Source organism: Hemiscyllium ocellatum, chromosome 7, assembly GCF_020745735.1.
Source record: "Hemiscyllium ocellatum isolate sHemOce1 chromosome 7, sHemOce1.pat.X.cur, whole genome shotgun sequence".
NCBI classification, from domain to species: Eukaryota; Metazoa; Chordata; class Chondrichthyes; order Orectolobiformes; family Hemiscylliidae; genus Hemiscyllium; species Hemiscyllium ocellatum.
The window spans coordinates 92,805,871-92,829,453 of NC_083407.1; the positions used below are offsets into that span (position 1 = coordinate 92,805,871).

At 41.4% G+C, this 23,583-nt stretch overlaps 1 protein-coding gene across 2 annotated transcripts in view; it reads right to left on the reverse strand.

Annotated features, from left to right (window-relative positions):
* The window catches only part of vps8 (VPS8 subunit of CORVET complex), a 543,230-nt gene that overhangs the window by 88,761 nt on the left and 430,886 nt on the right, over window positions 1-23,583 (reverse strand). For both annotated transcript variants that reach the window (XM_060827508.1, XM_060827507.1), the window contains one exon: window positions 5,836-5,889. In XM_060827508.1, the coding sequence (XP_060683491.1) occupies window positions 5,836-5,889 (54 nt within the window). The remainder of the gene's footprint in view (window positions 1-5,835; window positions 5,890-23,583) is intronic.

Below are 23,583 nucleotides of genomic sequence, written 5' to 3' on the forward strand. Positions count from 1 at the left end.
TCCAAATCTGAAAGCCAACTTGAACCTCAGACATTGATCACATAACACCAGGTTATGAGCAGCAGTGCTCTGAAAGCTAGTACTACCAATAAACCTGTTGGACTATAAACTAGTATTGTGCGATTTGTAACTTTGTCCACTCCAATCCAACACCAGCACCTCCTCATCTTAGATACTGAAGCAGTCTATCTCCAAATGCAGCAACATCTGCACAATATTTCACTGGCAAGTAACATTCCCACCATACCATTGTCAGACAGCAACCATCTTCAACAAGAGAGAACTTTACCATTGCGTTTCAGATTCAATGGCATTACCACTACCTGATTGCTAATGATCAACATCCTGGGAGAGTGAGTTACCACTGAGCAGAAACTGAACTAGTCTAGCCATATAAATACTGTGATAGGGCTTATGGTTCACTGTCCCTATCTCTGGACTATAAGGTCCAGATTCAAGTCCCCACTACCCCAGGAGTGTGGTATAACCTATCAGAACAAGTTGATTAAAGGCAATTATAAAGACTATGGCTACAAGAACAAATCAAAGGATAACTTTCCTGTCGATAGTAACTCACCTCTTGACTCCCCAAAGCCTGCCCACCATTTATAAAGCACAAGTCAGGAGTGTGATGGAATATTCTCCAGTTGCCTGGAGGACTGCAACTCCAAAAACATTCAAGATGCTTGGCATCATAGAAACCTACAGGTGCAGATACATAATTCTTTGAAGTTTGTGTCACATACAGACAAGGTGGTTAAAAAGGCATTTCGCATGCTTGCTTTTATTGCTCAGTCGTTTGAGTATAGAAGTTGGGAAGTTAAAAATCACACAACACCAGGTTATAGTCCAACATGTTTAATTGGAAGCACTAGCTTTCGGAGCGCTGCTCCACCACCTGATGAAGGAGTAGCGTTCCGTAAGCTAATGCTTCCAATTAAACCTGTTGGACTATAACTTGGTGTTGCATGTTTTTTAACTTTGTACATCTCAGTCCAACACCGGCATCTCCAAATCAGGAGTTGGGAAGACATGCTGAGGTTATACAGGTGAGGCCTCTTCTGGAGTACTGCGTGCAGTTCTGGTTGCCCAGTTATAACAAGGATATTATCAAGCTAGAGAAGCATCAGAAGAGATTTACCAGAATGTTTCTGGGTACCTAAGGCTTGAGTTATAAAGTAAAGCTGGATGGGCTGGGACTTTTTGCACTGGGGCGAACGAGGTTTAGAGGTGATCTGATCGAAGAATATAAAATGATGAGGTATAAACAGAGTTAATGGTAATTGTCTTTTCCCTAGGATGGAAATTTCAAGACATTTTTAAGAGAGGAGAGAGATTTTAAAATGACATAAGAGGCAATTTTTTTCCACAGAGGGTGATTTGCTTGTGGAATGAACTTCCCGAGGAAGTGGTCGATGCAGGTACAATTACAACATTTAGAAGCCATTTGGATTAGAAGACATGAATAGGAAAGGTTTGGAGGGATATGGGCCAGGAGCAGGCAGGTGGGACTAGTTTAGTTTGGGATTATGTTCAGCATGGACGGTTGGACTGAAGGGTCTGGTTCCATGCTATATGACTCTATCATCGAGGACAAGGCAGCCCATTGATTGGAACCACATTCACAAACATACACGCGCTACACCAATAATGTACAGTTACAGCAGCTTGCGCTACTTACAAGATGCACAGCAAAAAAAATTACCAAGAATTAGATAGCACCTTCCATATCCATTCACGCTACCACCTAGAAGGACAAGGCCTGCAGATACATGAGAACACCAGCATTTTAAAATCCCTTTTGATTTATTTTGACTGTTTGATATTGGTTAAACAAGAAGTTTAAAATCTTGAGGAATTGGGTTGGCAAGAACCAGTAAGGATGAGAATGTCAAACAAACGTATACTCAGTTGAAGTGCCAAGTTTGCAGGAACATCTTTGATTAATGGCTGCATTTCCAGTAATGACAGTTTAGCTCCCACACACTGGCAGCTTCAGAAATGCCTCCAAACAAATTCTTCACAAGCTGCTAGTAGGATTTACCATTTTAAATGACACTCGTTAATAAGAAAGTACTGGAAAAGACCCATAAACAATGAAGACAGGACGTATGGACAGAAAAGCTAGGATTGAAGGATTCTGCATTCTGATTGCTCCACTAGTGCAGCCTGACTTAATGTATGTTACAAACAATTTATGCTTTAGTTTTATTTTCCAGCATTTTCTGTATTTTTGCTTCCCCCACCGCCCCCCCAACCCCAACATCCATAGAGAAACTCTTCCCTTGTTGCAAAACCTAACCTTGTTGAATGCTGTAAAATGCAACAGGCAGCATACTGGCAGATCTATTTGGCTTGATTGTTATCAGATTTTTTATTAAAGCTAATTATGTGATTTTCTTTCTGAACCATCAAGGTCATACCCAGAAATGGAGGAAACTCTTGAAGCCTAATGTGAACTCAGGATGGATAATCTCAACTTCATCTAAGTCACAGAGTCATAGAGATGTACAGCATGGACACAGATCCTTCAGTCCAACTAATCCATGCTGACCAGATATCCTCAATTAATCAAGTCCCATTTGCCAGCACTTGCCCATATCTCTGTAAACCCTTCCTATTTATGTACCCATCCAGATGCCTCTTAAATATTGTAATTGTACCAGCCTCCACCACTTCCTCTGGCAGCTCATTCCACACATGTACCACTCTCTGCGTGAAAAAGTTGCTCCTTAGGTCCCTGTTAAATCTTTCCCTTTCACCCTAAACTTACACCCTCTCATTCTCATTCACTCCTGGGAAAAGACCTTGACTGTTTGTCCTATCCATGCCCCTCATGAGGTCACCCCTCAGCCTCCCATGCTCCAGGAAAAACAGCCCCAGCCTATTCAGCCTCTCTCTATAACTCAAATCCTCCAATCCTGGCAATATCCTTGTAAATCTTTTCTGAACCCTTTCAAGTTTCATAACATCCTTCCAATAGGAAGGAGACCAGAACTGTACACAATATTCCAAAAATAGCCCAACCAATGTCCTGTACAGCTGCAGCATGATCTCCCAGCTCTATAAAGTTATTCTGACATTTTCAGTACATAATGAAGCTGGCCTCTTGTGTTATATGCTGTCAGAGTGAAAACATGACGTCCTGAAAGGACATAAACAGCAGGTAATGTTAGAAGAGTCAGGCAGACATCAAACATATTGGTAGACTTTGTTAAGAACAGCAGGGGTGAAGCTGAAACACCAGAGGGACTGTACAAGTCTTCAAATAACACATTGTCCGGGCCTTTCAAACACTACTTACCTTGCACATAGTAGTCTTTAGTTTGTGTCTTGGACTGATTGGCCAACTCAGAGTGGAAGTGAGAGCAAGTTATCCTTGATGCTGAGGATCTGACAAAAAGGGTGGCGACAATGGCTGAATGATATTAACGCTGAAACGTTAATCCAGAGACCATGTAATGTTCTGGGGACCCAGTTTGAATCCTATCATGGCAAGTAGTGGATTCTGAATCTCGTAAAAATGTGGAATTGAGAGTCTAACGAAGGCCATGAATTCATTATTGATTTTCGGAAAAGACCTACCTTCACTGTTTTAGGGAGGGAAACGGCCATCCTCCCTTGGTCTGGCCTACACATGACACCAGGCCCACAACAATGCTATTGACTCTTAACTGCCCTCTGGGCAATTAGGGATGGGCAATCAATACTGGTCTAAACAGCAACAAGAGAATGGAGAAAGAACAAACTTTTTACTTTTGCTTTAATTAGTTTTGTCTTGCTTTGTATTTCCAATGAGAAGACTTTGTTCCTGGACTGAATCCTGTCCAAAACTTGAAGAGTTGTGGGCTAGGTCAGTAGGTACTGTTTGATACTTGGAGGATTATTCCTGGCCAAACATCACAGGAATGGCTAACTTCCAGGTTTATCCAAGGAACAGGAAAAGCTCTGCAATTGTGCCACAACATTCTGGGCCTTGGCAATAACATCAAGAGTCAAGATTAGAGTGGTGCTGGAAATGCACAGCAGGTCAGGCAGCATCCGAGGAGCAGGAAAATCGACGTTTCAGGCAGAAGCCCTTCATTAGCACCACTCTAATCGTGACTCTAATCTCCAGCATCTGCAGTCTTCACTTTCACCTAATAACATCAGGATATGAGTGGAATCTGATCTCTGATTAAAGGCAGTATTTTCCAGTTTGGAATTCACGTTTGATGACAAACATGGAGAAAATCGCCATTTCCATTAGGGGTTGGGTCAGCTTTTCTCATGTAATTATATATTCAGAAGCTCATTATTTATGTATGATAAGGAGCAAGGTGAATTTTATGGTGGAGGCAAGCAGAAGACCGGCACCACTGCTGTCACCTTACAGTGTTGGAGATCTTAGCGCCATATTTAAAAGGCACCCAGACATTCACTGCAAGTCAGAACATCACCTGGGTTCTCAGGTTGGCCACCTGTAGTTAATTCTGTTGGTCTTTTCGCTGTCCCCAGGAGCTTCTCTCCCTTCCTTGGTCAGCCTGTCTCCCTTGGCCAGACAAATTTACAATTTTAGCCAGCCACCTAACTCGGTGCCCATTGCACGTGAACTTCCCTCTCTTAGTCATCCTCTGCGTCCAGTGGAAGTTAGACCCAGTCTCAAACATGATCTGGCAGTGATGATTGTTCTCCCAAATATGATAATGCAGGTGCCACTCACTTCAAAGAGCAGCAGGTACAGACCCTCACTTCTTGCACAACACTTACATGCAGGTCTGGAATGGGAATTTATGCACGTTGGTTTGCAAATAATTTAACTGAGATAGAGAACACCATTGTGGCAATTATGAGCATACGTAAAAATACAAATGCAGCACGGTACCTGACATTTACCATCAGGAAGTTTGACCTGCCTTTAAAATGTTAAGAACTGAATTGTAAATGCTCACCCCATGACTGGGAACTTTACTTTGAACCTATTGTGCTACCTTGTTTCCTGCTTTCAGAGGAAGATTCCACCTTGATTGTCTGCTGTAAATCTCTTCTTTGTAGATAAAAGCTCAAGTATATACTTAACCGTTACTTACTGAACTGGTTTTGTTAAAGTATGGTTTAGCCTTTCAAGATACCTCTGATGTTTGTTGATCCCATGTACATATCCAGTCCATGTTCTATTTGGAGAAGCTGGTGTTTGACTGGGATGTACAAAGTTAAAAATCACACAACACCAGCTTATAGTTTAATAGGTTTATTTGTAAGCACTAGCTTTTGGACCCTTGCTCTACCACCTTGTAAAGGAGCAGTGCTCCTAAATCTAGTGCTTCCAAACAAACCTGTTGGACTATAACCTTGTGTTGTGTGATTTTTAAACATGTTCCATTTGCCCTTGTGTTTCTGGACTCTGAGCAATCACCAGATCTAAATTCAACAGATGTGGGAACCACTGACATTATCTGACTGCATGCTATTTTGGCACCATTGAATGCATAATATTTAGAAGTTATTGGCCTTTACACGTGAAATGGACAGCAAGAACTGCTGTCAATTATGTTGAAATGCAGAAAATATTCGCTGATCACTTCCTGGAATTGTGTGCTTTTGTTACCCAGGACACCAACTGATAGTAAAGGAGTAATAATTAATAAAAAGAACCAAAACTCATACACAAGACTTGACGAGTCAAATGGATTCCTTCTGTCCTGTCCTCATTTTTGATTCCATATAGGAATTATAGGAAACATCATAAGGGTTCTTTCTTTCCTTCATCTTGGATGCTGCTATTTTGATTCTTTATTCAATTCATAGCATTCCTTTTTCTGAAACGTAAGATGTTGAGCACATTAAGTGTCCTACCTTCTTGCTGTCAGAGTTTCTGCTGTTTGCATAGTAGGCAGACGTTACTTTAATCTAGAGAAGAAAGAAAATAGAATATCAAAGTTACAATAACAGACCTTTTCAGAGAATTTTAATGAGAGGACTATTAGTTCATTCTTCTGGCTCAAACATTGAAACAAAGCAGCACCGTGGCATGTGCCAAATGTAACTATGCAAAATACATCTTAAAACCAAGAAATGAACATGAACAGTTAATCTAAAGGGAAAATGAAGCTGCAGTTTCTTGTTCTAGGTATGCTTCCAGACCTGCTGTGTACTTTTGTTTATAATTCTTAAATCAATTAATAGTGCTCCATTCAAAGTTTTAGACCTCTGCATGGAATATGTTATTACATGCTGTTGTTGTTGTGCTAGATATTCATGTTCAGTATCATGCTCCTTAACAACAGATTCCAAGTTTTTTAACAATCTGGAGTTCAACTCACTGATTATTTGGTCACATTATTTGACAGCCCAGGCTTTACAACAATAAAACCCACAGATGTATGAACGAGATATGGTTTAATATAATCTAAAAGACTTACAACAAAGAAGAAGGGCATTCAGCCCACAATAAAACCAAAATAGTGTGCATGCTGAAAATATAAAATAAACTTAAGAAGTGTTGGATAAACTCAGCAAGCTTGCAGCATCTGTGGAGGGAGAAACAGAATTAATGGTTCGAGTCTGATAGGAGTCTTCAGGAGTTCTGAAAAAGTTAGACCCGATTCGGAATGCTAACTGTATTCCTCTCTGCAGAGATGCGGCCAGATCTGCTGTGTAGCCCCAGCATTTTTGTTTTTTATTGATTTACATTCAGCCCATCATATCCATGCTGGTTACTGCAACAGCATCACAGTGTATCCCACTCTGTCCTTCTGATACTGGCTCCTCTCTAATTAAGTTTTTTTCTCTCTGAATTGCTCCTTGTTATTTTCCTAAGCTGATATAAATCTTATTATGTTCACTATCTCCTAAATGTTTCCTTGCAGACACCTAATCTCATATCTGCTGCTGTAGTGAAATTTAAGTTAAACTAAAGTCTACTGCTGAAGTGATTCCAACATCTGTGAAGAGAATGGAGCTTCAAAAGGTCTAAAAGCCTGCTGTCTAAACTTGGCCATATTTGGACATGTTGTAAAAGATCACAAAGCCGAGAACAGATCACCATAGCAACAAGAACCAACTCAAGCACATTTACATTGTGTAAACCAAAAGAGAACAAATAACCTAACAATGCTGTGAGATGTATTTTTAGTTGACAAGTCACCAGCCCTTAGCAATATTTAAAGCACCTTTAAAAGGTAGCTAAATTTAAATTTCAAAGACACAGTTCCAGTATGACTGCTCCAACACAGTCTTTTGTATTCTGCTAGCTGATCCTTCCCAGATATCTTCCTGAATATTCAAGGTCTCCACAGGTACTTTGCTGACTACCTCCTAGACCAGTCGCTACCCCACTGGGGAGCGAGTGACGCAGTGGTAATATGACTGGATTGCTAACCCAGAGGCCCAGTTTAAATGATCTGAACTCATGGGTTCAAATCCCACCACAGAATCACAGGTATGTTATGGTGTAGAAAATGACCATTTGATCCACCATGCCTGCACCAGGTCTTCACACGGCCATTGTCAATCAGTGTCAATCATCTGCTTTTAACCCATACCCTTGTATACTATTTCTATCCAAATAATCATCTAATGCCCGCTTGAATACCTCAAATGAACTCAGTTAAAAATCACCCAACACCAGATTATAGTCCAACAGGTTTATTTGGAAGAACTAACTTTTGGAGCACTGCTCCTTCATCAGGTGGTATTACAGCAGGATTATAAGACACAGAATTTATAGCAAAAGATTACACTGTCATGCAACTGAAACAATATATTGAACAAACCTAGATTGCTGTTAAGTCTTTCATCTTTTAGAATGAGTTGCAGGTTTTAGTTCATTAATATGTAAATCCCAGAATTTTCTGGTCACATTCTCGAGATAAGCTAAGGTTTATAAAAAAAGGTGACATCTCAGCTCACCTCCACATCAATGAACTTGCCTACACTACATTTTCAATTATGCCATACCGTAACTACTTTAGTGTGTGAAAAAGTTTTTCCTAACTTCAGCCTTGCTTCTTTAACACATTGCTTTAAGGCTATGCCCTCTCATTCTTGTTCCTTTTATGAGCGGGAACAGCTTCTCTGCATCTACTGTATTCAGGTCACATAAATTTGAAAACCTCTATCAAATCTTGTCAGCCTTCTTCTCACTGAGATAGACAGGCAGGAGGCTGGAAGTACACAGCAAGCTAAGCAACAGCAGGAGTGGGGAGAAGAGTTACACCTGAAATGTCGACTACTACACATCCTGTTGCTGCCTGGATTGCTGTGTTCTTCCAGCCTCCTGCCTGTCTATTTTGGATTCCAGCTTTTTTTGTCTCTTATTCTCTCTGAGGACATAGAACATAGAGCATAGAACAGTACAGGCCCATCGGCCCTCTATGTTGTGCCTAACATTATTCCTACTCTAAGATTAAGCTAACTGACATACCTTACATCTTACTATCGTCCATGTGCCTATCCAAGAGTCCCTTAAATATCCCTAATGTGTCTGACTGTACTACCACTGCTGGCAGTGCATTCCACACACCCACTACTCTCTATGTAAAGAATCTACCTCGGACATCTCCCCATACCTTCCTCCAATCACCTTAAACTTATGTCCCCTTGTGATAGACATTTCCATGCTGGGAAAAAGTATTTGGCTATCCACTGTATCTATGCCTCTCATCATCTTCTACATATTTATCAAGTCACCCCTCAACTTCCTTTTCTCCAATGAGAAAAGCCCTAGCTCGCTCAACCTTTCTTCATAAGGCATGCCCTCCAGTCCATGCAACATCCTGGTAAATCTCCTGTGCATCCTCTCTAAAGCTTCCACATCTCTCCTATAATGAGGCAACCAGAACAGAACACAATATTCTAAGTGTGGCCTAACTGGGGCTCTGTAGAGCTGCAGCATAACCTTGCAGCTCTTAAACTCAATCCCTCTGTTAATGAAAGACAATAGGACCAAGTTCTTCAAACTGTGCTCACGTGGACTGACCAGGGCCTGGAGAGAGGCGGGTGAAGGAGGCCTCTGGCAGCAGCAAGGCCAGGATGAGCCAGACACGGCTCCACCCCAGCCCGAGATCTCCTGGTGAGCGAGGATCAGATACCAGGCTGACTTCCCTGGCCTTGGCTCGCAGGCTGCTAGGCCCGGACACCTGAAGGAGTAGAAGCGTCAGTGAAAGGGACAGAGGAGGACCACGACCACCAATGGATGGCAGCAGTGTCTGGAGGAACATCAGATGGGGAACAGGAGGTATGGAACCCATGCATTACCAGGCCCAAGGCTCCAGCTCGGAATACGGCAGTCGTGGCAGTGGCTGTAGTGAAGATCTATAATGGAGACCCCGGAGCCTGTTATGGAGACCCTGGAGCCCGTTACAGAGATTTTGACCGATGTCAAGAAGTGCCTGGAAGAGCAGCGGAGGAGGAACCATAAGAAGAGAGAAAAATTAGCTTTCCTCCGGTAAAATCTTACATTATATTCAGTGTTTCAAGATGGCCCCTGAGTGTGGCATCAATTTGCATAGACCATGTGATAAAACACTCTCATAGTATTTTTACATACGTGACAATAAATCTAAATCTAATCTAAATCATAACTAAAAAGTTTCTCATTACTGGAACCATTCTTGTAAATAGCTTCTGTATTCTCTCTCATGCATTCACATCTTTCATGCAATATGACGCCCATCACTGTACACAATATTCCAGCTGAGATCTAACAAGCTTCTTATACAAGTTCAACATCATCTCCTTGCTCTTGCCCTCTACGACTCTATTAAGAAAGCCATGGACATTGTATACTTTAAGAAATGCTGTCTCCGATTGTCCTTCAATGATCTGTCTACTTACAATACCAACTCCCTCTGCTCCTGCACCCTCTTTAGAACTAGATCATTTATTTTACATATTCCTCCAATGTTCTTCCTACCAAAATGCTTCACCTCCTACTTCTCTGCATTGAACCTCATCTGCCACCTATTTGTATATTCCATCAACTTGCCAATGTCCTCTTGGAGCTCTACAACGTCCTCCCACAGTTTACAATTCTTCCAAGTTTTGTGTCATCATTAAACTTTGAAATCGTCCTCTGTGCACCAGGGTCTACATCATCAAAATATATGAGAAAAAGCAAGGCTGCCATTACTAATTGCTGGACCAATCCACTAAACACTTCCCTCCAACTGAAAAGTATTCCTGTGGGCCTGGCCAAGCTGGCTATAAACAGGTCCAGGCAGCGAGCCGTGGAGGGAGTCATTAGGGCCAACTGCCCGCCCCTCTTCTGCGGTTACGTTAAAGCCCGGGTGTCCTTGGAGAAGGAGCACGCGATGTCGACCAACACCCTGGAGTTGTTCAGGGAGAGGTGGGCACCGCAGGGAGTGGTGTGCATCATTTCCCCCTCCAACTCTATTTTGATTTAGTCCGTTCCCTCCCCTTCACTGTTTTGATCACACAGCATTGCCCTTTGATGTGAAGGGCACTGCTTGTTGCAGGGCACTCGGGTGTTTCCTTTTTTCCTGGTGGTGGAAATTAAATAAAGATTTGTGTACTTTGTGTCTCTCACTGCGTCTCACACCTGAAAAGAAAAAAAAATGAAAAGTATTCCTTGACCATCACTCTCCATTTCCTATACCTCAACCAATTTTGCATCCATGTCACCAATTTCCCTTTTACACTATAACTTACAGCTTTCCTCACAGGTCTGTTGTGTTGCACTGCATAAACGTTGCCCTCATTGATCTCTTTTGTCGCCTCTTCAAGTAACTCCAGTAAGTTAGTTAAACATTTCGAAATCCATGCCGACTTGTCCAAATCAATCCTTTTTCCATATAACAACAAATTCTAACCCAAATACCAGTTTCTAGAAACCTCCTCACCAGAGTTAAACTGACTGGTCTGTAATTTCTGGGATTACCCTTACATTCTTCCTTGAATAAGGCTATAATGTTCACAATTCTATTGTCATCTGGTATTACCCCAAATCCAGGGAAGGTTGAAATATAGTAGCTAGTGCCCCTGTAATTTCCACCTTCACTTACTTCAAACTCCTTGGAAGCAACTCACCCAGCCCTGGTGCTACATCAACTTAAAGTATCACAGTCTGTCCAAGATCTTTTCCTTATCAATTTTGAACCTTCTATCAAAAGAGTTTGCTTCTTTGTCATTATAGCCTGGGAATATTCTCCTCTTCTCTAAAAATAGATGCAAAGTATTTATTTAGCCATGCCTTCGCCTTCATGTATACATTTTCTTTTTAGTCTCTAATGAGCCTTATTGCTCCTTTAATTACACTTTTGCTATTTATATACCTACAGAAAAGTTTTAGATTCCCTTTTATAGCTGGTAGGTTTTCAGAATTCTTCTTTGCTTCTATTATTTGCCCTTTAACCACCCTTCTAAACCTTCAGTATTCCTCTTGGTTCTGAAATGTATTTTTTGCCGTACTCTTGTCATAAACAACGTTTTTTCAAATGCTAATTCTAACAACTTTGCCACCCGAGGAATTCTGGCTTTTTTTCTCCGAACTTTCCCACTTGAGGGAACGTACCTCGGCTGCGCCTAAACCATCTCCTCTTTCTTCAGTTCCTGTCTTTTTCCTGCCGACCTCTTGTTCCAGTCAATCCTGCCCAGCTCAGTTCTTGCCCCACTGAAGTCAGCTCTCTGCTGATAGATACCTCCTTACTCTGGATTGTTGCATTTTGTTCTCCACAATGATCACAGCATTTAAAATCAGTTCATGAAACTGGACCATAAAACTGGTCTTGGTGACTAAAAAAAACTCATCTGGTTCACTAATGCCCTTTAAGAAAGAAAATCTGCCAACTTTACCTGGTCTGGCCTATCTGTGACTCCAAGACAGGTAGCTGACTTTCTGAAATGGTTCACCAAACCACTACAGGCTCTTAGGGATGGACAAGAGTAGCTTTGCTAGTATTGCCCATATATCATAAAACAAAAGTCAACAAAAAAATGCCTAAACATGTAATAGATTTGCTGTGAAACAGATTTATATTGTGGAATTCTCTGAGGGAGACATCTGATTTCTAAATGGCAATGCATTTTGGGAATTCAGACGGAGTTGCTGTATTATTGTTAAGGGAATTCTACTTCATACATAAACTGAAGCTATTATTAAATTTCTAATGAAAATCTTCAAGAGTATTAATAAGAAATGAACGTTTACTTTATAACACCACGGCTTTAGGGGAATGAAACCATTAAAATTAAACTAAAATTAAATCATGGGGAGATAAAGAAATTAATACCCCAGATTAATGAGCAGAATCACATCTCTGCTCTGGCTCCAGTTTTTTTGTACTATAGCTGTTCTGCCTATGTTCTGAGAGCTACACTGGTTATCACTTGGTGTGGAGTCAAGTACAGATCACCAAACTGCTTTAGCTCACAATGATAATGAATAAAATAATGAATTAACAAGTAATAAATATCATCTAATTTCAACAAAATGTTACATCTTTTCCCACAGAAAACAGAGAATGTGAACCTTGATAAAAACAAATAGGTAATAAACCTAATACGGCAGTTGCATTCAAGAGTCATAGAGTCACATAGCACAGAAAAGGACCCTTTGGTCCAACCAGTCCACACTGACCATGATCCCAAACTAAACTGGTCTCACCTGCCTTCACCTTGACCCATATCCCTCCAAACATTTCTTATCCCTGTACTTAACCAAACCTTGGTGGTACTCACAACCACTTCCTCTGGAAGTTCATTATACAGTGTGGATTGCGAGTGGAAAAAGAAAAGTCTCCCCTCATACCTTTTTAAAGTCTTTCTCCTGTTACTTTAAAAATATGTCCCCAGTCTTAAAATCTGCCACCCCAAGGAACAGACACCTGCTATTCACCTTATCTATACCCCTTGTGATTTTCTAAATCCTTGTAGGGTCACTCCTCAACTGTCTCCACTTCAGTGGAAAAAAGCCCCAGCCTATCCAGCCTCCCCTTATAAATCAAACCCTTCATTCCCAACAACATCCTGGGAGATCTTTTCTGAACTCTCTCGAGCTTAATAATATCCTTCCTATAACAGGGTGACCAGAACTGCACATGGTACTCCAGAAGATAACCCATCAACATTCAGTACAACCTCAACATGACGTCTCATCTCAACTTTCATATTCAAAGGTCGAGCAATGAAGGCAGGCAAGCGTTCTGAATGCCTGTTTAACCACCCTGTCTACATGCGATGCAAACTTCCAAGAATTATGTACCTGAACCCCTAGATCTCTCTGTTCTACAATACAACCCAATGCACTAATAGTAATTGCGTAAGTTTTACCTTTGTTCCTTTTACTTGGAAAATATATGTGAGAAAACTAATAGAAGGATATGTATTAAGGCTAGATGAGATAGAATGGGAGGAAGTTTAGAAGGAAGTTAAATAGGACCTACTGGGATAAACAGCCTGTCTATGCTGCTCAGTCTTTTCTTTGGCTATGGATTCAGCTACGGATCCACAACCCCCTCCTTCAGGCACTGACTTTATGACAGGTGTGGTCTCTGGCATTGCCTGGCCCTGACCCACATACTTTCTCTCCTTTGCTAGTCAGACGTGATGCTCCCACTAGTTTTGGGTGAGAGACTGGTTTGTTTAATTCAAGCAAGGCCAGTTGGAAAATGTTGGCCATATCTAACTTCTGCTTCAGGATCACCTTTTATCTTGAATCTGGCCCATGGTGGGCTAGGTTCTGTAAGAACTGCCAGGCCAATGCTATTTTAAACACAAAACCATTATAATGGCTGACTGTTCACAGTATCTGCATATTCTTTCCTCCATGGTAATCCTCATTGTAATTTCTGGCACCCAGATAAGCAGGTTTGTGATTTTTGAGAAGGTTTGTAGCTCAAGTTGAGGTTCAAGTTGTAAGTTTGCTCGCTGAGTTGGAAGGTTTGTTCTCAGACGTTTTGTCACCATGCCTGGTAACATCATCAGTGAGCCTCTGGTGATGCACTGGTGTTCTATCCTGCTTTCTATTTATGTGTCTTGCCTGTTAAGGCGGTTGATTAAAAAAAAATGGAAATGATATCACCCACCTTAACAGACCAAGACACACAAATAGAAAGCGGGACATTACACCAGCGCTTCATTGGAGGTTCACTGATGACATTACCCAGCATGGTGATGAAATGTCAGAGGACAAACCTACCAGCTTAGCGAGCAAACTTACAACCAGATATGCATGCTTCCAATAAGGGGAAAATAGGCTAAGTTCAGGAGCTGACTTTCCACCAGCCTGGGAACAGTATACCAACATAGCATCACACCAGTGAACCATCTGGACTGTATAAATCAAAAGAACAATAATTAAAACTGATCTCTCCTCACCATACATCAATTTGGACACTAATTGACTGAGCCAGAGTGGTGGGAGAAGATGAGAGCTTTCCAGGTTGTCGTTTAATAATACAGATTTTACTTAAACTGAATGAGATTAATTGATTTTGGCAATGAAAGGCAATGATACTATAATATATAAAGTATAAACTTAAAATGTTTGATGATCTCCAATGGATCATTATCCATTAATTTTTTAGATTAGATTAGATTAGACTTACAGTGTGGAAACAGGCCCTTCGGCCCAACAAGTCCACACCGACCCGCTGAAGCGCAACCCACCCAATTTTCTTACATCACCAATATTAATCACTTTAATCAGCCAACTGCTTGATAAAAATGCACAAAATAATTACCGTACAGAAGCAAATTAAAATATGCCCAATTTTAAGAGTTTTTTTGTGACCAGGTGCCACTGTATGTTGGGATACCAATGCACAGTAGCCCACATGACAACACAGTACCATTAATCCAATTTGGAAGAGTTTACAATGGCATCATGGTTGGCACAGGCACAATAGGCCGAAGGATCTGTATTCTTGTGCTGTATTCATGTTCTCTGTTCAACGGCATGTGAGAAATACAGCTGATCTACTGCAGTTCAAAACCTTCCAGCAACCAATTTTTTAGGCTCTGTCTTTGAAGGGCTGAATGTTTGAAAAACGTTGGGGGTAATTTTGAGGAGGTAATTAATTGGCTGCTCTTGATATTACTCATCCCATCACGTTCTCCCTGATTTCAAAAGGAATTAGAAATCAGGTGGGCGATTTAACTGTGTGGACCCATTTGCATCACTTTCTGCCCAGTTTACCAAGCTGCACCCAACCACATTAAGTCTGTTTCAAAACGCCCTGGAGGAAAAATACAAGTTGCCTGTTTCAGAAGTCACTTGAGGTTCGCCCCTGAATATTAAGTCTGTCCTCCAGCTCACGGGTACTGCCCGACTTGCTGAGTATTTCAGCACATTCTGTTTTGATATAACAGTTTCCTCCTCTTTAAATATTCCGAGATAATTAAAAAAAGGTGAGAGCGAGGAATAGAATGAGTCACCGCAAATCCAGACAAGGAAAAGAAACAGCATCATTATTTCTCATTAATAAATCTGCTTTTAGATGCCAAGAAAATATAAGGTATTGTTTAATTCATTGTGACTCAATTTCTGCCTGAAGGAGCTGAAAAAGATAGAATGGTCATAACTTCATGCTTGTCTTTATTAGGTAAGCAATAAAATACATTTCCATTTGATGAGTACTTTTAATCCTTGACCTTTAAATGTAATGAAATTGTCGCTGTCATGTCAACCTAGAGATAAAACATCTTTGCCAGAAAATAATTATGCTTGAGTTGGCTTCTTCTCCAGATGCACACAGGCACCCTGGGACACGTTGCAAAAAGAAAAATCAGACCTGGAATATTGAATTAAGATGAGATTTCAGGGTGTTGTTCAGTACCCCCACGAGATAAGCTGCTGCATCAGAGAAGTGATCTAACTTTTGTTCACTATGCATGGTAGTTAATTTGGCAATTCAATTTGTGGGCAATATGCAACATAAACCCAGGGCATTTCCTTACAGGATTTTATTGTACGACATGTACCATAGCAGGAATATCTCAAAGGAGGAAACAGAAAGCTGAAATGTGAACAAGCAAAATTAGAACTTATTTCATCTGATTAGAAATGAAAATATGATCGAACGATGCCAAAAAAACACCCTACTGTTTGCATTTTCTCACAATGCCATTTTTAAAGCTTTGATTCACCTTGCAAATCGATTTTTAATCTATCCTTTCTCTCTTACAAACCAAGACTGAATTCTTCACAAAACAAACCAACCAATAAATTTGCCAGCTGCCTGTGCCAGCTGCAAATACACGACACTGTGCAACTGAGAAGAAATTTCTATTAATAGTTCAATTAGTTTCTGCATTGGTTGCAGGTTAGTTTCTATGCAAGAATACATGGGGAGATTGTGGTCCAGTGGGGGTGTCACTGGACTAGTGATGCAGAAGTGTAGGCTAATGAGCTGGGGAATGGCAGATGATGCGATTTTAATTAAATTAACAAATTTGGAATTAAAAGCTAGTTTAAAGGTGAGCATTAAGCTTTTGCTGGTTATTGCAAAAGCTCATATGAGTTATCAATGTAGGAGAAAATCTGAGCAAACCACTTAGCTCTACAAGACCATAATGAGGTCTAAACAACTCAATAAAGCCAGAGGCACTTGGGAAGAATGGGAACTGGGAAAGACAATGGCTCTGAAATGTCCTCCCAAAAACATCTGGGCACTTGGATCACAACTGGGAGAGCTGTCATGCAGATTAGTCAAGCAATAGCCTGACACTACCATACACATGGAACCATGCCTGATAGACAATGTCCCAGACACCAGTATCATCAATGTTGGGCATATTTTCTCCCATCGGCTCGACAAACCCACCAGTGGTGTCAGCACTGTGGTTAACAGTCAGGAGAGTGATGTTCTGAAAGTCCTTAACATTGACTCTGGACTCCATACCGTGTTGTGGCTTCTGATCAAATATGGCCAAGGAAGTCTCTTGCTGATTCCTTTCTACACTAACTTGGCAAAAGCTTTGAGTGTGGCAAGGAAACAGATGTTTTCTGGGTGTGTCTCCAATATGTTTCACCATGAGTGGCTTTGCAGTACTCCTAATGACTGAGCCAACCAAGCCTTTAATGACAGCGATAACATACCAAAGCTAAGGCAGATGGTGAGGAAGAAAAGAAAAAGGAGAGAAGGAAAATCTACTTGACCTCTTCATCAGTAATTCACCTGTTGCAGTTGCATCTATCCATGTGATGACCACATTGAAACTAAATCCCAACGTCACACTGCAGGTATCCTTTGTTGAGTGGTGTGCATAACTGCGTGTTAAGTGGAATAGATTTCGATCAGATGTAAAAAATCCAAACTGGGTATCCATGAGGCATTGTCAGAAGTCTGCTTCAGCACCACTGCACTTAGCCACTAACCTCAGCGCCCTGCATAGTCTCCACTTTAACATTACCATCAAGCCAGGAAACCAGCCCTAGTTTATTGAGGAGAGCAGGAGGGCATGCCATAAGCAACACGTTACAAACCTAAAAATGAGGTGTTAACTCAGTGAAGTACAAGATAGGACTACTTACATTCCAAATTGCAAATGTAGCATGCAATTTGTAGGGCTAAATAATCCCTCAACCAATAGATTAGATCTAAGCACTAGAGTCTTCCCACATTCAATTGTAAGTTTTCACTTAATTCATTCTTGGGGTATGGTTGTTGTTGGATAAGCCAAAATTTATTGTCCAGTTTCAGAAACTGGACCTAAGACCGAGCTCTCAAACTAGACAGGCTCTGAGCCTAACTGTTTCAGTACAGATACAACACTGACAGACCCACCAGTCCATTCTCAATCATCAGCAAAGATGTCATCAACAGTGCGACCAAACAGAATCTGCTCACTGACACCTAGTTTGAGCTCTGCTGGGGCCACTGAGATTGCGATATCATTACAAACATGGACAAAAGAGCTGAACTCCAGAGGGAAGAAGAGAGTGACTGCCATTAATATCAAAGCAAAACATGAATGGGTATGACATTAAGGTCCCGTGATAAAACTGGAGCAAATGGGAATTAGAGGGAATTCTCTCTGCTGGTCTTAACCTTACCTGGAACATAGGAGGATAGTTGTGGGCTTTGGAGGTCAGTCACCTCAGCTGCAGGAATTCCTCAAAGTAGTGCCCTAGCCCCAATCATCTTCAGCTGCATTATCAATGACCTTGATTCCATAATAAAGGTCAGAAGTAGGGATAGTTGCCAATGATTGCACAAATTTCACACCATTTGTGACTCCGCAAATACTTCTAAAATGCAACAGGATCTGGACAATATCTAGGCTTGGGCTGATAAGTGGCAAGCAACATTTGTAACAAACAAATGCTAAGCAATGAGTGCTGCCAAAAGAGAGAATCTAACCACTGCTCCTTGATATTCAATGGCATTACCATCTCCCAGCGTCAAAATCCTTGGGGCTACTATTGATCAGAAACTCAACTGGACTCACTGCATAAGCATATGACATTAAAATAGGTGATATCATGGACAGTAAGGAAGGTTGTCAGAGATTGCAGCAGGATCATGATCAGCTGTGGAAGTGGACTGAGAAATGGAAAATGGAGTTTAATATAGATAAGTGTGAGGTCTTGCATTTTGGAAAGTCAAAGCAAGGTCGAAGTTTCATAATGAATGGTGGGGCCTTAATGAGTGTCGTGGAACAGAGGGATCTTGGAGTTCAGGTGCACCGTTCTCTGAAAGTGGAGTCACAGGCAGACAGGGCAGTGAAGAAGGCTTTTGGCACACTGGACTTCATTAGTCAGGGCATTGAGTACAGTAGTTAGGAAGGCGTGTTGCAGTTATACAGGACATTAGTGAGGCCATACTTGGTGTATTGTGTTCAGTTTTAGTCACCTTTCTATAGGAAGGATGTTATTAAATTGGAAAGAGTGCAGAAGAAATTTACAAGGATGTTGCCGGGACTCAAGGGACTAAGGTACAGCGAGAGGTTGGATAAGCCAGGATTTTTTCTTTACAGCGTAGGAGACTGGGTCGGGGGGGGGGGGATTGGAATCATATAGAAGTGTATGAGATTATGAAAGGCTCAAATAGTGTTAGTGCACTCAGTCATTTTCCCTGGGTTGGGGAATCAAAGACTAGAGGGCATCAGTTTAAGGTTAGAGGGGAAAGAATAAAAAGGAACTGGAGGAGCAGCTTGTTTTACACAGACGACGGTACACATATAGAGTGAGCTGTCAGTGGAAGTGGTTGAGGCGGGTACATTAACAACAGTTAAAAGGCATTTGGATAAATACATGGATTGGAAAGGATTAGAAAGATGTGGGCCAAATGCAGGAAATGGGGTTAGTGTGGACGGACATTTTGCTTGGCATAGATCAGTTTGGGCTGAAGCACCTGTTTCCATGCTGTAAGACTCTATGACTCTAAAGGCTAGGAATATTGAGGCAAATAATTCAGCTCCTGACTCCCAAAGCTTGTCTATTATCTGCAAGGTACAAGCGAGGAGTGTGATGAAGCACTCCCCACATGCCTGGATGAGTGCAGCACTAACAACATTCAAGAAGCTTGACACCATCCAGGACAAAGCACCCCAATTGACTGGCACCGCATCCACAAGCATCCAATCCTTCCATCACTGACGCTCGGTAGCAGCAGTGTGTACTATCGACAAAATGTACTGGAGCAATTCACCAAAGATCCTCAGACAGCACCTTCCAAACCCATGACCACTTCCAACTGGAACGGCAAGGGCAGCAGATATATGGGAACACTACCACCTGCAGGTTTCCCTGCAAGTCCTGCATCAATCTGACTGGGTTCATAGCACTGGTCAAACTCCTGGAATTCCCTCCCTAAAGGCTTTGTGGGTCAACCTGCAGCAGTTCAAGAAGGTAGCTCATCACTAATTTCTCAAGGGCAATGAGGGATAGGCAATAAATGCTGGCCAGCCAGCGACAGATTATTTGGTCTTACGAGTGAATAAAAAAGACAAGTTTCCCAACGTCTATATGCCTGACTTGGAATTATCTCACTATTTTTTCACTATTCTGTCAAAATCCTGAAAGTTCATATGTTAACAGCACTGTGGGTGACTCCACACCCTAAGCACTGCAGTGGCTCATACATACAGACAGCTCACCACCACCTTCACAAGGGCATCCAAAAATGGCATTATATACTGGCCCAGCCTCTGATGCTCACATCCCTAGAATGAATAGATATTAAAAAAAAATTGGATGACATGACTTGGAAGCAGCCAAAAGGCAGTTACAATTCAGTTTACGGAAATGTGAAGCACTGCATTGAGGAAAGAATGAAAGCACATTTACTCCAAAGAGATAAGACAGAAAAGATTAGAGGTATAAATAAACATATTTTTAATCATGCAAATGCAGATGGAAAGAGATGTAGGACTGTGAATAGAAAAACAAAGAAGGTGAATTTAGGCATTAGGCATTTGTTGGACAACTGTTCGGGGTGCTGTACACAGTTCTTCACAACGCAAAAGATATTTAAGCAATGGAATGCACAATGCAAATGTTCTGCAGAATTATATCAAATTCAACAGGCAACAATTATGAAAAAAAACAGCTTTTTCTCTGGGAAAGGATATGGGGAGATCTAAATTTCAAAACAGTGGATTTGAGAAAATAAGCAGTGAGACAAAAAGTGCTTACCATCAACAATGAGACACTCAATTTGTTTCCACCACAAGGGTTGCTACATAATATGGAACATTCTATCAGAACTGGAGAGATTGAGAAAGATCCTAACAGTTTAAAAGTTTATATGTATTGGAAAAAATACAACAGAATGCATGAAACTGCAGAAGATGGTAGCTCCTCTTAAAAGGTAAGGGGTAAAAGATCAAGTGCTCTTCCCCATCACTGAAAGTTTAGCAATTATTTCCTTATTAAAACTGATTTAACCTATTACATCAACCACTTGAGCTTAGCTTCTCCATCACAGACCCTTGACGGTAATTCTATTACCTAGCTAATTCTATTGCTGTGTCTCATCAGTGAATTCCAATCATCCTATAATAAGTCTGTCTTTTACAATTTGGACAAGTGTTTTGCTGCCAGACTTCTTTTCAGATGAGATATTTAAGTTCAGATTGATCGAAAAATAATCCCAAGGCACAACTTTGAAAGGGATTAGGGGCTGGGGAATTCTCCCTATCGTCAAGGGGTAATAATATTTGTCCCTCAATAATCATCACAATATCAGGTTATTTGGATGCTTATTCATTGCTGTTTACGGGATCTTGATGCATGCAAATTGGATGCTGAGAGTTTGACATTACGACAGTGTTTGTATGAAAGGAGTTACATGTTATTTTCCTTCCAATTTCTGCACTGCTGCACAGCCCATCATGTTTTACAAGGCAGTGGCCAGGAAACTCAGAAATGAATGCATTGGCACAGCAAATGGCATAATGGACCTTCAGAGTGGCAGCGTAACCACGCACCTTAGAGGGAACATTGGCTATATATCTATTTTTAATTTCAGGTAGCAATCCAATTTAAATGAAGCACCCGACAATAACACAGATATAATTGCAATGGTCTATGCAACCAGAAAGGATACATCATGTAAGATTGTGAATTAATACTTCACTTCGCTAGTACTCTAAAGATGCTATTGAATTAAAATACCTTCCAAACATCTGGCTGAAATACGCTAGAAGACAGGTAAATAAATCAAACAAAATTACTCTTTGCGTTTTTGATTTTTGTCTCTTCAGAATTTTACAGCGTCTGCATTTCAAATCCATTTCCCTGCCACTGCTCATCACAGAGCGGGAAGGTTATTAAAAGGGTCAGTTGCAAATTCTAAGGGTCAGCAAAAAGGAGAACAGAGCTGCCATCAGACCCTTTAAAGGATTTTCAAACTCTTGCATACTCTAGTGGGTTTTACTGATTTATTTAATAGGTAAGATTCTGTTCTATTTATGTATTTCTAAGCTTTCCTGATAGACTAACCTTTTTGAAGTTGCTGTGTTCATTATGTGTACTATACTGTCACCTCAGCCTATTTGGGTTATATTCTAGGGCACAACCTCACTCACCAAAAATTGGAAACACTCATGTTCTCAAACCTGATTATATGTACATGAGGTGGGTATCTGGCCAGGAAGACAATTTTTCCTGTAAGCTCTGGTCAGAACTAACTTCTCTTGTTATTTAATATAGGGCCATATTACTGCAGATGCTGGAATCTGTACTGAAAACAAAAAATGCTGGAGATCACTGCGGGTCAGGGGGCATCCATGGACCCAAAGAGCAAACTGACGCTTCGAGTGACTCCACATCAGAGCTATTCTCTTTCACCGTGTACATCTTTGTCACTTCCCATTCATGACTGGTGTACAACACCATGCTTGTCACATTCTGTCACCATGTCCTCTCTCCTTCCAGTGGGCACTTCATCTGAACTATCAATCTCTTTCCCCCCCAACGACCCCCTCCTCACCAATACCCCCATCCCCTCCCCCCACCCCAACGACAGCATAAATGCTATCCCCTTCACACTTCACATTAGCTCTGATGAAGAGTCATCTAGACTCTAAACGTTAGCTTGCTCTCTCACCGCGGACGCACCCTGAGCTGGTTTGATCTCCAGTACTTTTTGTTTTCAGTTCTTCTGTTACTTGGGCCCTTCATAGACAAGCTGTTCCTTTGTCTAGGTGTTTACGGTGTAAGGTGGAGAGCCTGACCAAGTGAAGCAGCTCATCAGAATTCTCAGTCGTGTGCAATCCTGCTTGGTATAGTCAAATGCTTGAAAAATGTGTTGCTGGAATAGCGCAGCAGGTCAGGTAGCATCCAAGAAGCAGGAGAATCGACATTTTGGGCATAAGCCCTTCTTCTCCTGATGCTGCCTGACCTGCTGCGCTTTTCCAGCAACACATTTTTCAGTTCTGATCTCCAGCATCTGCAGTCCTCACTTTCTCATAGTTAAATGCTTACAGTATAAAGTGATGAGGCTGACTTGGGCCATTAGCCTGTTCAAGTAAAGAGGCCAAACGAGTTGCTGACAGCAAACCTGACCGGGAAAGCAAGTGAAAGCAAACCAAAAAGGGCTCTGAAATGTAACAATAGCAGAAGTTCATGGAAATGGGAGTTAGGTGAAAAGGAATGGTAGGGAATAATACAAAAAAGAGTGTGGTTGCGAGATACTGGAATAATCCTGGGAGGTGAAGGAGTAGCATGGGATGTACAGATGAATGTCACAGTGATAGGGGCAATGGAGACAAGGAAGGGTGTCAGCTGCACATGAAGGATAGGGAGCACAATGGGTTAATTAGGTAGGCTGACTAGGGAGGATGAGGTGAACTGAATGTGGGGCAGTGTGGGTTAGGATAGGGACTTTGATACAAGTGGTAGTTGAGCAGAGCAGGAATGTCAAGGGAGATAACAAACAGACCAACTGCCAGTTGGGATGTCAGAAGAAAGGAGATGGCCATTTATGGATGGGGGAGGGAGGAGAGTGTATTCCACAGGGGAGAAGAGAGGTTTGATGACTTGAAGGAAAAGTTTACAATCATCATCTTCCGACCCATCAATCAGATTTGAAAATAAGACCTGAGAACTCACAGGGCAAATGGAACCAGAGATAGTTTGCAGGTATTGCTGCACAATGTGCAGGTACCCAAGGAAATCGAAACAGAACCTGAAAAATA